At 37.1% G+C, this 15,630-nt stretch overlaps 1 protein-coding gene across 2 annotated transcripts in view; it reads left to right on the forward strand.

Moving 5' to 3' along the window:
• Positions 1-15,299, forward strand: part of ANLN (anillin actin binding protein) — a 31,541-nt gene extending 16,242 nt beyond the window's left edge. The window contains exons 16-25 of one of the 2 annotated variants that reach the window (XM_042806411.1): positions 103-151; positions 231-287; positions 1,720-1,758; positions 2,105-2,126; positions 3,050-3,162; positions 4,750-4,803; positions 7,554-7,640; positions 9,184-9,291; positions 11,305-11,477; positions 11,884-15,299. In XM_042806411.1, coding sequence (XP_042662345.1) covers positions 103-151; positions 231-287; positions 1,720-1,758; positions 2,105-2,126; positions 3,050-3,162; positions 4,750-4,803; positions 7,554-7,640; positions 9,184-9,291; positions 11,305-11,477; positions 11,884-12,007 — 826 coding nt within the window. In that variant the 3' untranslated portion in view covers positions 12,008-15,299. The remainder of the gene's footprint in view (positions 1-102; positions 152-230; positions 288-1,719; positions 1,759-2,104; positions 2,127-3,049; positions 3,163-4,749; positions 4,804-7,553; positions 7,641-9,183; positions 9,292-11,304; positions 11,478-11,883) is intronic. The other variant, XM_042806412.1, reaches the window with a different exon arrangement.
• The last annotated feature ends 331 nt before the right edge of the window (positions 15,300-15,630 follow it).

A 15,630-nucleotide genomic window follows, 5' to 3' on the forward strand; every position in this document is an offset into this window, starting at 1 on the left:
GAGGGAAGAAGTAAAGAGTAACTTTATTAAGAGTAACTAAAAAACTAAAACCTTTCTGCTTCAGTCTGCATTTAACTTATTTTTTCCCTTCCTCCCTTTCAGGCATGATGTGTCAAATGAGTTTGAAATAAATCTAGAAGTTTACAGCTTGGTATGTATCAGTTCCTGGCAAGAGGATGTGTAAGGGAGAATGATGTGTTGTACTTTCTTAATACATTCTTGCCTTACAGGTGCAGAGAAAAGAAGTTACAAGCTCTGATAAAAGGAAAAAGGCAAATAAATCTAAGGTAAACAAAACATGAAAATCAGTATGTTGTATTTCAACAGAAGACTGGGAGTTCAGAGAGAACTGACTAATAGTCTTAGAATATCTTTTGGTTGCTTTTGTTCTTGCTGTTTTTTGGAACATCTGCAGTAACAGATGGGTTATGGAGTCTTGGAGCTATTAGCTATAGACTGGACCCGCAGCACTTGGTTGAGTCTGAAACACATTGGAGGGGAAGGAGAAGAAGTCTTACAGGTTCTGCAAAATGCTATACTTTGCAAACTTTTATGTATTAGGTGTGGTGACTCTGATAGTGATTTAGTGCCCTTATTCACTTTATTTTAACTGCACCAGTCAATATGCCCTACCCTGCGGTTTGATAGGTCTTAAAGGTTCTGTTGATCAGCTGTGACGCTTCTCTTCTCAGTGTTAAGTAAAATCACTAGATTATTTTTAAAGCAAATATTGTTTTAACAACTCCTTGGACATCAATGTTTCGGCTTGGATAGGGAGCAAATTTCAAGTGTCTGTGTTTTATTAAGGCTTTGTGACCCCAGACAAGCCAGTGGCTTTCTGGAGGTGGGTTTTCTGTGGCAGTGGTTTTTTTTTTTTTGGTTGTCATTCCAAAAGCTGGACATGAGGTGTATTAATGATTTTAGGTCAGATTTCTTCCTTGTCAAGATATCTTTTACTTAATGAATGCAAGACACGAGTGTATTTCAAAACAGTTGGACTGAGTACTTAAATCCTGTTTCTGCAAACAAAAATAGGAACTTTTTTCTGTCTTTACTTTCATTTGGCATACTGAAAGCATGCTTCCATCTACCCCCCAATAAAACCAGTTTGCAGTATAGGGTTTCCTTCTCTCCTGTGCTGTAGTTTAGAGGAATCTTTACTTAAAATTCAATGTTTTTGTGGCACTGTAAGTTGCTGATGTGGGTTTATAAGTTTGCTGATGGCATCCTGTATCTCATTTTTGACAAGCTTCTTGCACTTGTCTTTCAGCTTCAAGAATAAGTACATAATTCTAGTTCATGTTTCATATACACTCTCACTTAAACTTTGAGATTTTCACCTGAAAATATAGATAAGTTACTACAGTAGCACATAGAACCTCCCAGTACTTGTTTTCTTAGCTCATCTTTAACAAGCAAATTGAAGCTCTGTTACATGAAAAGGTCTACTAAGATTGAGGGTTTTTTTGAAACACCTGCTGTCCATTCCCAGCTAACGCATACACAAACTTTTCTGCAGTTAATATTTCTTTGATGTTTAGCATTCCTTCCATTGAAATACATTACATCTAGTCAAAAAGCAAGACTTACTCATTACAACTAGTATCTATTCAAAATTTATTTACATAAGTCTTCAGTAGTTTCACTGTCTAACATTCAGGCTAATGTGATGGACAAATTCAGTGGCAAATGCATTTATCTTCTTATATTCTTTTTTAGGTTATTACTCCAAAGAGATTATTAACATCTATTACCTCTGTAAGTATGAATGTAATATTGTAACAAGATCTGCTTATGAGCACTTTGAAAGACCATATTCTCACCCTGAATAAGGCTGTGCCCATTGTAGGCTCTTCGGGTCCCTTACTTGAAATTCTATAAACTGTCCAGCATTCTGTCAAACTCTAGAGCCATCAGCTCAAGAAATAGGTAACAGCTCTAAATACCTAATGCTGGAAACAAGCAGTTACTACACATTTAGTTGGACTTTCTTTTCAATCAGTTTGTTTTTAAAGTACTTCAGTTTCTAATTTAATTTAGTATTCTGTAGAAATTATAAAAAATTAGTTTTCCACTAAGCTTTTATTTTTTTCTCTTTTTCTAGAAAAGCACCCTTCTTACTCCAGGTAAGTAAAATCTAAACATCTTATGCGAAGATGAATAATCTACACTTGCTGTGTAAAGCAGTATATCAATAAATAAAACTTATTACAGATGATACTTTGGGAGTAATAAACAGAATTGTGTCAGTTTGCCAGCCCAGAAACTGGCCCTGTGTTTATATCTGAGTTACCTTTATGTCCAATGGAAGATGTCTTCAAAATTAGTATCTGGTATCAGATGCCTGTGGCTTACATTATTTTCCTGAAAAGGTGAACTCAAATTAATTTTAAGATTCTAAACTAGTCTGTCAACAGAGTCATACAGAGCAAACTTGAAAATATGAACAGATTCTGAAGGTATTGCTTGTGTGTCGTGTTTAACATGTTTATGTATTTCTGACTCTTGAGGGAGGAGAACAGCATCTCTGAGTTTTTTGAACTACATGAAAATGTGTTATGCCCTTGTCTGACTATGGTATAAGATACTTGAACTAGCTTTGGTACAAATAGCAGCAATAAAGAGCTCATGAACTAACTCTGGAATGTCTACTGTGCTGCTGCAACTAGGCAGATTCCTGTGCCTGAGCTATAGTGCTTGTTCCTATTGGTATAAGTGCAAAGAGGAATACAGGCATACAAATTCTAGAAGACTGCAGTGTGCCACTTGAAGAGGTTGAGATTTGAAACTCAAGTTCCTACTGCAGGGCATGTGAGCTTTGCAGTGTGCCCTGGTGTGCTCTCTGCCCCCCTGAGATGACTTAAAAAGATCTACTCAGGAGGAATCGAGATCCTGTCTAAATATGCTGCTGGGCTGCTCTGCAAAGAGTGCTGCTCATGGAGTACTGAGTACGGCATGCATACAGTAGTACAAAAAAAGCCTTTTTAAGCCTTGCAGCATCCTGATTGTGTGTTGTGTTACAACTTGACTTTAGCTTCTTTCTCCACAGCCATGGCCAGTCCAGGTGGTCCTAATGCTGTACGCACTACTAATTTCATCCTTGTTGGATCCCACAAGTTATCGCTGTCTTCTGTAGGGAATGCCAAATTTGCATTGGACAAGGTAATGGAAATTATTGGTTACTGATCCAAAACTAATTGCATACTACTAGAAAAACAAATATGAGTCTGGATTGACTGTTCTCAGGCAAAATGACCGCCCTAGAAATGAATCACATGGGTTTATATATATGTTATTAATATATATATTAAAACTATGTATAGTAGCTGTTACTCCTATTTAATTTCATAGGACAGAAACATAATTTTGAGATACAACAGACTTATGTTAATACGCTAGATGTTCTTTCTTTTCTGTAGCTCAATGTAAGGTATGGTTATGCGAAGAAAATGAAGGCATTTGGTTACTGAACTGCTTTCACCGACAAAAATTGATATATGCAGTTGGCATCTCTGCATGGTCTTCATAAACTTTGTTACTGTTACAGTCTTGCAGTTATCAATAAGACACTGTTTTAATGAAGTATTTGAAATTTTCTGCATTTAATTGATTTAAAATTGCTGTTTTGATACAGTTAGGAGTATGACTTTCCTTTAATATCCTAATTAAATCATAGAAGCAAACTATTTTAATATTTTGAGATCTGTTATTGAGTTCTGTACTGTTAGTTTTTTTGTGTAAACAGAATTTACTTATTGGCTTTATACCATTAGAAATTAAATACATTCTTATATTCATTATAATCTCTAACCTTGTAATATCTTATACCAAAAACCTATTTTAATAGGTGTTTATACCAGCAGCTATACTAAGCTAACTTAAATTAATTCAAAAGTTACTACTGCTTATAGTAGTACCAAATTACAGCTTTATCCAAACATCAACATAAGAATAGATTTTCTTCTTGGCTAATTAAGTCTTACTGTGATGACAGTAGCATTGCAATTATAGCTTCTGATGAGAGATGAGATAACAAGAATTGGTTGTGTTTGTGCATAAGATTAAAACCAAAATACCACAATAATCCCAACTTGCTTTTTAAAAGTTTTACTTTTTGCAGATACAAGCAGACTCCTGTACTGAAACAGTTTGCAGAACTTAACAGTTGAATTGCACTTCTGTTACTGACTGTGTGAACTTCAGAAGTACCAGCTTTTATTCTTCAGCATAAATGCTTAACCAGAACTAGATGTAGATAGAAATCTTACTTTGTATATGGCTTGGTTATTGGAAACGCCTTGTTCTTGGAGTTGGGAATCAGCTTTTACATTATATTCATCAATTTGGGTTTGAACCTCTTTAAAACAGGACACTGGACTGGACTAGTAGACTGTAGCACAAACACAAGGTTCAAATAGAATTCCAGGGAAACCATCACTTGGTTAATTTTTTCCAGGTGCAAGCTTCAAAAGTTATGAATAAGAATTTCCCTTTTTTGTCAGAACTTCTTTTATTTTTGTTAAATTATCACCTCTATAGAGCTTCAGTTTTGACTTGGCCTGTGGCTGTACCAAACAGCTGCTTTTTAACTTGCTCCATGTGTTTCTAATATGGAACAAACTGCTGCCACTGGATTTTTTTTCAAGTTTCATTCCTCTCTTTTATATACACCATTAAAATTCAGAGTAGAAAGGACCAAAATGTATTAATTTACACTAATTGCATTGAGCATGTTTCTTTTTTCCCTAGATAAATTTTGAAGGGGAGGAAAAAGAACTGTTGAGCTATATGTTCCAGGACAAGGTTGCTATGAGCCTTTAGTTTATAACTTAAAATAGGAAACTGCTTCCTAATGCATGTTGCTTATGTCTGTGTGGCTGTTTAATTTTTTTTTTTTTAATTCTTCTAAAAAAAATATTTACAAAGATTTACTAACTAAACATGTTAAAAGCCTTTAAGACTTGCAGCATTCTACTCTTTTACAATGACAAGAACCCTGCTAGAAGTTATTTAGGCCACCTAGGTTGTTTTTCTTAATTAACATGTCTCTTGGCTTTCTAGACCACTAAAGGAGGGATTTTCTTGCTTTAAAGCAAATTGAAGTGTCTCAAAGATTGCTAGTCAGGAAATTTGAGCCAACTTCTTGATGAACCCCACAGAACATAGAATTGACACCTCTGCTGATAGAGGACGAGGGAAAAATGACAGGTGGACTAAATACTGGTTTAACTTGTTGCCACTGAAGAAAATTAAAATCACTTAGGAACTAAATATCTTGTTTCATATTCTGTCAAGACCTTCATTTTTTTTAAGCAAAAAGTGATCGTAATGAACTAAAGTTTTGAAAGTACTAAACATAACAAAATGAAGCACTTTGTACACAAATGTGCAATTAAAATATTTTGCTTGGTGTATACATTTTTGGCTCTAGGAATTATGTAAATTGATATGCTTAAAGAAATAATTGATCTTTAATCTTTGAAAATAGTTTTATTCAGTTAATAGCTAACTCAGATCCCTCAGAATAAAGTGTTTTAGATAACTTTGTTTTCTCTCAAAATTAAGCAGGTGATAATTTTAGGTACCTATCATCTCCTATTTGTAATTACAAGTCTCCTAGGAAACAATTTTTTTTTTTTTTTTTCAAATTCTTGAGTTACCTTGAGCATCTTTACAGATAATCTTCTGACAATAAGCCAGCTTCTTCTGGTATATAAGTGACCACACCACAGTGCAAGGTAGCCTAGTCATGGGCTTTAGTTTGTTTTTTTTTTTTTTTTCATCTAGCTGGACATTCAGCAGGTTACTTTCTTTCTACCACCTCCAGCCCACTTGCCTTTGAAAGGGACATATTGTTGACTAAAATGTCATATTTTCTCATTATGTGTACAGGAGGGTTGTTTGAAACCTGCTTTAGTAATTAGTAATGTTGTAGGCTCTGCGTAACTGGTACGTTCCATTTGTTATACAGCCGCTTTGTGTTACACAGCTCTTCACTGGTTAACTTCACAATCCACAAACTAGATTCTTCTGTCCTAATGCAAAAAATGCAAACTTTAAGTAGGGAGTTGGCCATACTTTGAGGCCCTCATTTAGAAATGGATTTTACTTTGGTATAAGCCAGTGTTCTCTGGTGTAGCATGTAGGGTTATAGTTCTCTGATTAAAAATCCAGGACTGATGCAGCTTATTTCTATTATGTGGAAACACTTTACTATTTTTGCCTCTCAAATAGTCATGCAGACTCCTACCTGGTGCTCAAAACTTTGCTGTGCTATACCTTAGGGCCAAAACCCATGGCCTAAGCCACGCATGCTGTCTGCTTGAGTAGATCCAACATGTAAAAATGATCACCACCTTGTGCACATGTGTATCGTGTGTCTGGGAGGAAGCTGCAGTATGCCTACAATTCAAAGGCAATAAATTGCTATCCATAGCATCTATTTGGTGTTCTGCAGGGTTCACTGAGGCCTACAGATGTATGCTTTTAACTGCTGACAGTTACTCATGTTTATCTTAACTCCTAGCAAAATTCAATTCCTCTTAACTGACACCGATTCCATGTCTAAAAGCCACTTCATTATTGTGTACACATGCCTATTCCCTGGCAGACGGTTCTTACTTTGTATTTGAACTGCACCATCAACCTTTCTTTTTTTTCTAGTAAGACAAAACACCACTGTTTCTGATTTCCTTTTTTTGCAAGATTCTTACAGTATTGCTTTTTCAGATTAGCAACAAAATATGGTATGCCGAATGCCCTGCAGGTCATAATTTGCTTGTTGAATTAGCAATTTGTTTCAACTTCCCTGTGGAAAAAAAAAGGGATGTGATTTCCTGACAGTAGTGGCGGGAGCACTCAATGTAATAGGGTGCTTTGTGTGGAGGGATTGGGGGAAGTCCAAAGGTAGTCTGTGTCACATGCTCTTCCTTAGAACTCTTGAATAACTATTTAACCACTCTCTGGTGCAGTAGTTAAGCTGCTTTTTTTTTCAGTGGTAGAAGATAAGGCTTGGAACCTCTTCTGTTAGTAATGACTTAACATGGGTCTTCAACACCTTGAGTGCCAGTTGGGAAGAACTTCTTTCATTACTTTTTCCCCTTCTAGGTTTTTTTATGCAAATATTTATCTGAGTAGGCACTACTACATCAGTATCTGCCAAAAATTCTTAAGGCAGACAAGTACCAATCCTGTCTAAGCCCACTTTAATATTTTCCAAACAGCTTAATGTCAAACTGAGGCAGAAGCTTTGCAGGATGTGGACTGGTGCCTTGTGTTGTTTTTAACTGTGCTTGGAGTGTCTGTTTTTCTAGATAGAAGCATGTCTGTGCATACATCCTGAGCAAACTAATAAGCAAAGAAGTCTTGAAAAGCTTCTAAATGAACTTGAAGCAAAAAGCGATTATGACTGTCTTGCTTGAGACTGACTGCTGCTTTCTGGCTGAAGATCCTAAGAACAAAACAGTGCTAACATCCTGGTGCAGGTGGCTTGCTTGAACTGGTAGAGTTGAAAGGTGTCAATATTAAATGACTAATTGTTTCGCTTTTTACAGGTTCCTGTTTTGTCTCCTTTGGAAGGTCATATATATCTGAAGTTAAAATGCCAAGTGGATTCGTCTGTGGAGGAGAAAGGGTTCTTGGTAAGGTATTCACTTCAGATTCCTTTCTTGGAAATTACAGGTCCTATCAAATGCAGTCACTTTTCTAACTTCACACATGTATTTGTAGTGGTTGTGAAGCTTAAAACTGGCTTTTGCTTTTTCTTTTTTTCCCTCTCTGAACCAGACCTCAGAACTTTCCTAGTTTATTTTCTAAATGTGCCTAAATTAAAGCTACCGATTAGGAATGAGTATATCTTTTTATTTTAAACACTGTTCATTTGTTATTCTGAACTTCAGTTAACCTTCTCTTGCTGTAACCTGTGATATGACATGAGATTCTAATTTTTCTGGCAGAAAATTTTACAGGACTTCTTGGATTATTTTTTTGTCTAGTGAAAATAAATTCTCCATAGCAAAAGATTCCCTGCCCCCCACTGTGTTCACAGACTTTGACTTAAAGGAAGCAATAGTATTTTTTTGAGAAATGTCTTAAGCAGTTCTCTTGGGTGTAATAGATGCAGCTGCTACTTGGGCCTAATAGATGGAGCTGTTGAGATTGTCCAGCAGATGGCAGCAAATGTGCTGGGAAAATACTTCAGTAAAACAACGTTTGCTGTTATTTTGGTGTTTTCAGAAATCAGAATTTTTTTAGACTCTTTTCAAGCAATTCTTTGTCTCCTTTCCCTTTACTTAATTGAAGTTGAACAGATTTCATTAGATGCAAACATTTCACACGTGTATGGTATTTGCTATCCTGTGTTTTTGTGTACTAATTTAAGAAAGTGCTTGTTTACTTCTACTATACAATATGTAAAACCTGAACAATGTTGTACATACATATTACATTTTTCAGAATAAGGGTGTGGAAGCTCCCTGCACCATTGAAATTTTTAATCTGAATTGTGAAGAGTGAAAAACACAACACAAAAATTGATTGGAAAAAAAAGTTCTGTACAGGTCCAAGAAGGATTTGGAATAGAAGTGAGATGCTGCTAAGCTTTCCATTCCACTGCTAAGGAGATGGGGCTTGAAATTGGCATAATCCTTCATCCAGTAAAATAACGGCCAACACAAATGTTTAAAAATCAATTTCCAATTTATTTAAACAGACTGGACTCCTGAGTGTGGCCTGTAGAAAAGCCAGACATTTTGTAATCCTGAATTATAAGTCAAAGATGACATAAATACCTAATCATAATAAATTATGTTATACTAATGTGTTTTGTGAACTATTCATCCTGTATCTTCTGCAAGTAACCCTCCGTTTATCTTAAAATAATGGGAGTGCTTACCTCTGTCAACATGAAAATCTGGTAATTTGAAATAGCAGTGATAGGTGCATTTTGCGTAAAAGGCTGCAAACTTGAGAATGATGGCATAAGCCTATTTTCTATGCTATCTGGAAAATAAATATACTGCACTAATGGAAGTCTCTCACAGTATGTATAGTTTCCTTCTTTTATGTTTACTCCTATGAAGGATTGTACTTGCAGAACCATTCTGATAGGAAAATAGTTGAGTACAGACCAAGCTCAAGGTTTATTGTTATCCTTTTTTTCTTTTTTTTTAATTTTATTTTAAGACTATGTTTGAAGATGTTAGTGGATTTGGAGCATGGCATAGGCGCTGGTGTGTGCTGTCTGGAAACTGTGTATCTTACTGGACATACCCTGATGATGAAAAACGAAAGGTAATGTTGTTTTATAAAGTCTAAACTTCTGTAGTATCCTACGCAAGTAGCTGTTCATTTTTAATGACAGTAACATTTAAGCTTCAAACGGGTAAGTATATTTAAAGCATGAGATTCAAACTCTGCTTCCTCGGGGAGTGGAAGGGGATGTGTCATCATAATTCTGACCTGTATCAGGGCAAACCTAGAAAATGACCACGTTAGGGGGAAAGGGGAAAGGAAGATTGATACTTAATTTCACCTTTAGTCTTAAGGTTTTCCATTGTGTCTTTCCATTGTTTGTCAAATGACTAATTATTTAATTGAAATTGATCAGACTTGTACAGCTTAATAAGCAGACTGTATCTAGATGTCTTAAGTTTTAGACAAAATAATAACTAACATTTAACATGATAAAGAATTGGAGTGGGCAAGCCTTCTATATTGCAGAAGCACAGCTGTAATTATGGACTGTCTTACTTGCAGCCATTGTTTCCTTGCAGCTCCACATTATAGCTGAAACTGGTGCTTTTTCAGTGGTTCTCACAGAAACCTAAGTTATTGTCTGGCTAATGAAACAAATCAAAGGTTCATCTCTCACTGAGGTGAACCTTCTGGTCTCTTTAGCCTGCTCTTGCAGTGTGTACTGAAATATTTCCAGGTCCTTTTAAAGACTGCTTTCAAGAAGGTTTTTCTGACTCACTTAAGCAGTTTACCATTAAACACTTGCTTGTTTGTTGGCAGAACACTTTCTTTCCCAAACTCTGGTCCTTTTGGGTCTTCTATGCCAATCCAGATGCCTGAGTTTAGTTTCTTCCCTGCTAACAGAGGAAGACCATATGCTGATAGTTGACATTGCCAAAATATATCAATGTACTTTCTTTCCCTGCCAGGAGAGAGGGAAAAATCTCTGCCTACTGTAATAAAAGATAGGCAAAAAAAAAATTGAGTTAAGCAAGAAAAAGGTTCCTATTCTGCTTTTGTCTACAAGAAAGCAGCTTTGAGTTATTTTCCAGATTGTGTTCTTAGAAACCTTCTAGACTTGTTCCACTGTCATTCTGAGAAAGGGTCAGCTTTTAATACATTATCACCTACAGCAATATTAAATTCTATCCTTATTAAATGCCTTCCCTTACCCCTGCAATATCTGTTCTATCATTGAGATAGATGTAGCTCAAATATCAGTACTGGGCAATGTTTACTTTAAATTGTGGAAATTTTTTAAAAAATAAATTTCCCGTGGTCGTACCTGTTTCTTAATGTTCCTTGAAATGCAGCTATCCTTCTTCCTGTCACTTAGGTTATTTTAACTATCTATGAAATAGTATAGTGAACATGCCCAATAAATAGCAAACTCTCCTCCAAGCCAAGAGCAGCTTGTGATGTTTCCCTGATGAGGTATTCTGTAGGTGTGAAGAATCAGAGCCAAGGTCTGTAACTAAGCATACAGCTGAGCCTCTGTCTGTAGTCAGCAGAAAGAGATAACTGCCTTGGAATTTGAAATGCACTTTGAAGGGGTCTAGCTATTGACTACAGAGGGAGCTAAAGCAGCTGGACTCTGCATTTAGGCGCCTTAGTTGCATGTTTGAAGATCAATCCATATGCTTATGGGCTTTGACAAGAATGATGCAAGCATCCCTAAAGTGCTTGTTTTCTGTAGGGTTTGACAGGGTTTACTCTGTCAGTTTGGATTTTATTATGTTCTCTTGAATTTGAGAGTTAAAAAGGCTTTTTTTTTTTTTTTTTTTAAGGAATAAAGAAAATGGGAGATACATCTGTTTAGAGTCTAAGCCTTTGGTAGGGAAAAGATTTGTCAGCTGTATTATATGTGGCTGAGCAGGGCATGTACCATTGTCTTGGCTATCTTGCTTCAGCTATGGCTGTAAAATGCAAAAAGTAGAATCCCTTCTTTTGTATGGAGTAATTGATTGGGGGGTGGAGGGTTCACTTAATATAGCAAAAATTGTCAAAGCGTGTGTTCAGAATTATTCTTGATTGCAATATTCTTGACTGATGAACTAACTTCACTTTCAGCATCCTTTGGGCCGGATTAACTTGGCTAACTGCACTAATCATCAGATTGAACCTGCCAACAGGGAGTTCTGTGCCCGTCCCAACACTTTTGAACTAATAACTGTCCGGCCACAGAGGGAAGATGACAGAGAGACTCTCGTCAGCCAATGCAGAGACACGCTCTGTGTTACAAAGTGAGTGGATAAAAATCATGAAGGTTGTGGGAGGTTATGGGATGTGTAGGGGTAGGGGAGGGGTGTTTTGTCTCAAGTGATAGTTTGAGTAACAGGAGCTTCACAACTTTGGGGGAAAAAAAAGCTCATTTAAACGCTAAGACTTTGGGATGACACTTGAACCGTTTGTTTCACTTTTAGTCCTGTTTTGTCTTGCTGTCCCATTTCAGCCTTCTAAAGACAAAGAACTCAACTTTTCTGGAAGTAGAAATGCCAGGTAGCTTAGTAGCAGGACTGTGGAATATTTTACTTCCTTTTTTCCCCTGCTATTTGGGCTTCTATGGATGGATCAGCTTGACATTTTTCAGAATAACTAAGTAAAGGTGGAGAAAGACATATCTAATCCATTGGGTCCTTTGCCTTTTAGGAACTGGCTGTCTGCTGATACTAAAGAAGAGCGTAACCTTTGGATGCAAAAGCTCAACCAAGTCCTTGTTGATCTTCGCATGTGGCAGCCTGATGCCTGCTACAAACCCGTTGGAAAGCTTTAAATTCTGGAAGGGAAATATGAAGAAAATACATATGCAAAAACTCGTATGAACTACACAAAAAATAACTTAAGTGAAGGTGTGGGAAGTCCTCTGGGTCACTTATGCTTTAAATCTGAGAGTATTTAACATTTTACAGGACTATGTTATGCAGTATTTCTATTTCACTTTAAGAATTTTAAAACTTTTTTACTTCCTAGCTTTTGAGCATGGTAGGAAGCAATTAGCCGTTTCTAAATGTGCTAAATATTTATGTAACTCCTTTTTTGGAAGTCTTTTTTAGCTAAGTACATTCTCTTCTCTTTAAACAACTAAATTATTGCAGGAAATCACACTTCAGGGCAGGAAGAAGGGGGCAAGCTAGTGAGAAAACAAGCTTACTAGATAACTCAGCTCCCTGAAAGAAAGAATAGTTCAGAGTTCTTGAACAAGGATGGTGCTGAAACAAAAGATTTAATATTGGAGGGTTTGTCAGGTTTTTTGTAATGATAGAAGATACTAGTAAATTTTATTCTGCAACATTCAGTGTAGGCATTTCTTGCTTATGCAGTGTCCTTGTGGTCAGAACAAAAGACGTGCACAATATATTCATACAACTTTTGCAATTTCTCATACAAATCGGTGTGGATAAATTCATGGCATGTATACTATGTGGTTTACAGGTGTGGAATTATGTATGCAGTATATTGCACTTTGATAGAAATGAAAAGTCTTGAATATTTTTATTAGGATTGCTATATAAAATAAAAATCCAACAAACAGGAAAAAAAATAGTTTTAGGAATGTATATGTCAGTAGTTCCTGGGACTCATGGTTTGTACAAGCTAGAATTCTCCATTTGAGAACCAGGAATAGGTTGTAAAAGCGCTTTTTTTTTTTTTTTATAAGACACTATAAAGCTGCTATGTGCCAACTAATACTCCACTGGCCGAAAGTATGGGTCTTCCTCCCCCTCCTAGACATATCCATAAATGCAGATGAAGAGAGTACTTCAGACCCATCTTTAAAATTGCAAAGCTTGTCAGTTAAAACTTGCAATTTTCACAGCTTTCCACTGGCCTTAGTGAAATACTATCTCATTACTTCACTATTGCGAATGCAACAGTGGAATACATAAAATTGCTATTGCTGTTATATATTCACACTTGAAACACTAAATTCTGTTAGCTTATACTGTTTCCATCCTGCCACTTTTGTACTTGCTTTTAAATCTAGTTTTCTTTTTCTGATGTCTTAAAATTTCCAAGCTATGTATTGAGATTTATTTTATTCATTTAAAATAAAGAACAAAACACTTTATGAAAAAAGCAGAATGTCGTCTATGCATTTGAGGTACTAATTTGTAGGCTGAAGAGGAAAAGCTGGACTCCACACAGGGTTGAAGAAAGGATTCTGTTCAGTACATGTGTCCCGAAACACCCCTTGATGTGGTGCCGCAGGGGCAGCCAGCACCAGATTGTGTGGTGGGAGGCCGGATTGTCCAGGGGGCAGTCACCCTGACCTGCTGGGAACGTTTCTGAATGCAGAAGCTGCGGGAGACCAGCAGCTCGGCAAGGACAGGGAGGAGAGCTGGTTCTTGTCTCTTGTGATAGAGACGTGGCAGACGAATAGCGAGGCAGCACGGGCAGTAGTGGGAGAGCAAATTTTATCTGTGCATACATGGTAGGCTGTTTACGTAAACTTCCAAGTGGATGTTAATGAAAATCATCAAATACAAAATTATGAAACGAGTCCATAGGAAGGTGTTAAAAATGGAAGTGGATGTATAAAAGGGAACGACATTTTTATTTAGGCTAATTGAGCTATTATCCAGCGCAGAAACTAATCTGTGCGTGTCCATTGCCCAAGATGAAAGACTATCCTCATCAAGAAAAGGTATGGGGTGCGAGAGGTGCTGCAGGTTAGAAAAGCTGACCTGGCTGGAGAGTTGTAGGCAGAGGCCGGTGTTGGCGGGGGCGCGCACCGCTGCAGCCAGCAGAAGCGTGTGGCACTGGCGCAGCAGCACACACCGCTGTGCTCCTGCCCTCCACCTTCCCCACCTCCTCTAAGGCCGAGCTGTGCAGAAGGCTTCAAGAATGTTGGCAAATGTATTTTTCCATGTTCGCAGCAGCAACTCTTCGAAGAGGCCGGACTGAGTGAATTCAAATATCTACAAGGAGCTATAGATGTTCTATACAGGAGGATTTCAAACAGAGCTTTAAGTTTTATAAAAAAAACGGTTTATGAACAGAATAACATAATTTGCAGTGTGTTGGAACTAGCCAGTGGCATAATGCTTCCTCTTCACATGCTCTAACTCTCCCTCAAACAAGACTGTGATTGACCATTCCTAGAAATCTGTACTTCTCTAAAGTTTGAATTTCATGAAGCTATACTTACCTTTCCAAAAGAAACTTCTTTTTCCTGTTTCTTTCTTCCATGCATTTGTCACCTTCAACCAACCTAAGCACCAGGAGACAGTTAAGCTAATAGAATAGACTAGGATTCATAGTTCGTTACTGCTTTAGAATAAGTAAGCTTTTTCAGAAGCATTTCTTTAAATATAGAACATTTATTTTTAGAGTGGTAGTGCTAAGTGATTGATGGTTGGGGGTGCAGATCTTCAGCTGGTTTTTGCAGTCTTTGAAATAATGGAGAGACATAGCAGTTGTAAAAGCTGACAGCTTAATAGGCCTAAATATCATCTTTATTTGCAAATGGTTACTGCTTTAGTTACAAATCAAGTTTCTGCATAGGGCCTGATTCTGAACTGCGGGGCTCGCCTCCGAGGCAGGAGCACGGAGGGCTTGGTCAGAACTTCAGCCAGGGGCAAGCCCGCTTCATGAAGTTCCTCAGAGACCCCAGATCAAGCACGGAGCAATTATACTGGGCAAATCGGAACGCTTTGCTTTGGCCCTGGGGGTTTCAGGTCATCTTTGAGAAGATGCTGTTCTAATTTTATAAGAAGGCCTTTTTTTTTTTTTTTTTTCCATTGTTCAGAAATTCAAGATGTTCACTAATAAGAAAGTCTATAAATGGAAAACGCTTTGCTCTGGGCAGTGAAGCTTATTTTAGCTGAGGAAATTTCAATTTTACTAGCTTGTAAAACTCCTAATTGGCATTATTAAATCCCAACCACAAATTAAATACAATAATTTGCAATGAGATTGCCTCAAAATTTGGCTTCTAAACTCATACTGTTCCCTTCCCCCTTCTAATTGCTATGTTTCCATATTTTGGTGTAAAGGAAATTATCTGATATTCTGTAATTATTGTCTGTGCTGTACTTGGTCTATAATAAAACCACGTGGATGCACTTGCTTCTGTCCTTGTGATGTTTTTATTGAAAGATAGGAAGCCTGAATAGGTAATAAAAAATAGAATGTGTTCTAGCTGACTGGAGTGCATCAAATGTTATCTTGTTTGGTGGAGAGAATTTGTGCAGGAAGCAGGTAGCTTTCCTTTTCCTTCTAATGCTAAATAGTCTTCCTCAGGCACGCCGCTCTGGAGCTGAAACTGTTTCTTGGGAGACTGGATATTTTGGTAACATCTCAATGCCTTGAATGAACTGGGGCCTTGTGTGTAAGCATCATTCAATTAAGGAACGTATTCCCTTTTGGTTTCTTAAAGTAGGTGACTCGAATATT

This window comes from Tyto alba, unplaced genomic scaffold, assembly GCF_018691265.1.
Source record: "Tyto alba isolate M040663 unplaced genomic scaffold, T.alba_DEE_v4.0 Super-Scaffold_46, whole genome shotgun sequence".
NCBI classification, from domain to species: Eukaryota; Metazoa; Chordata; class Aves; order Strigiformes; family Tytonidae; genus Tyto; species Tyto alba.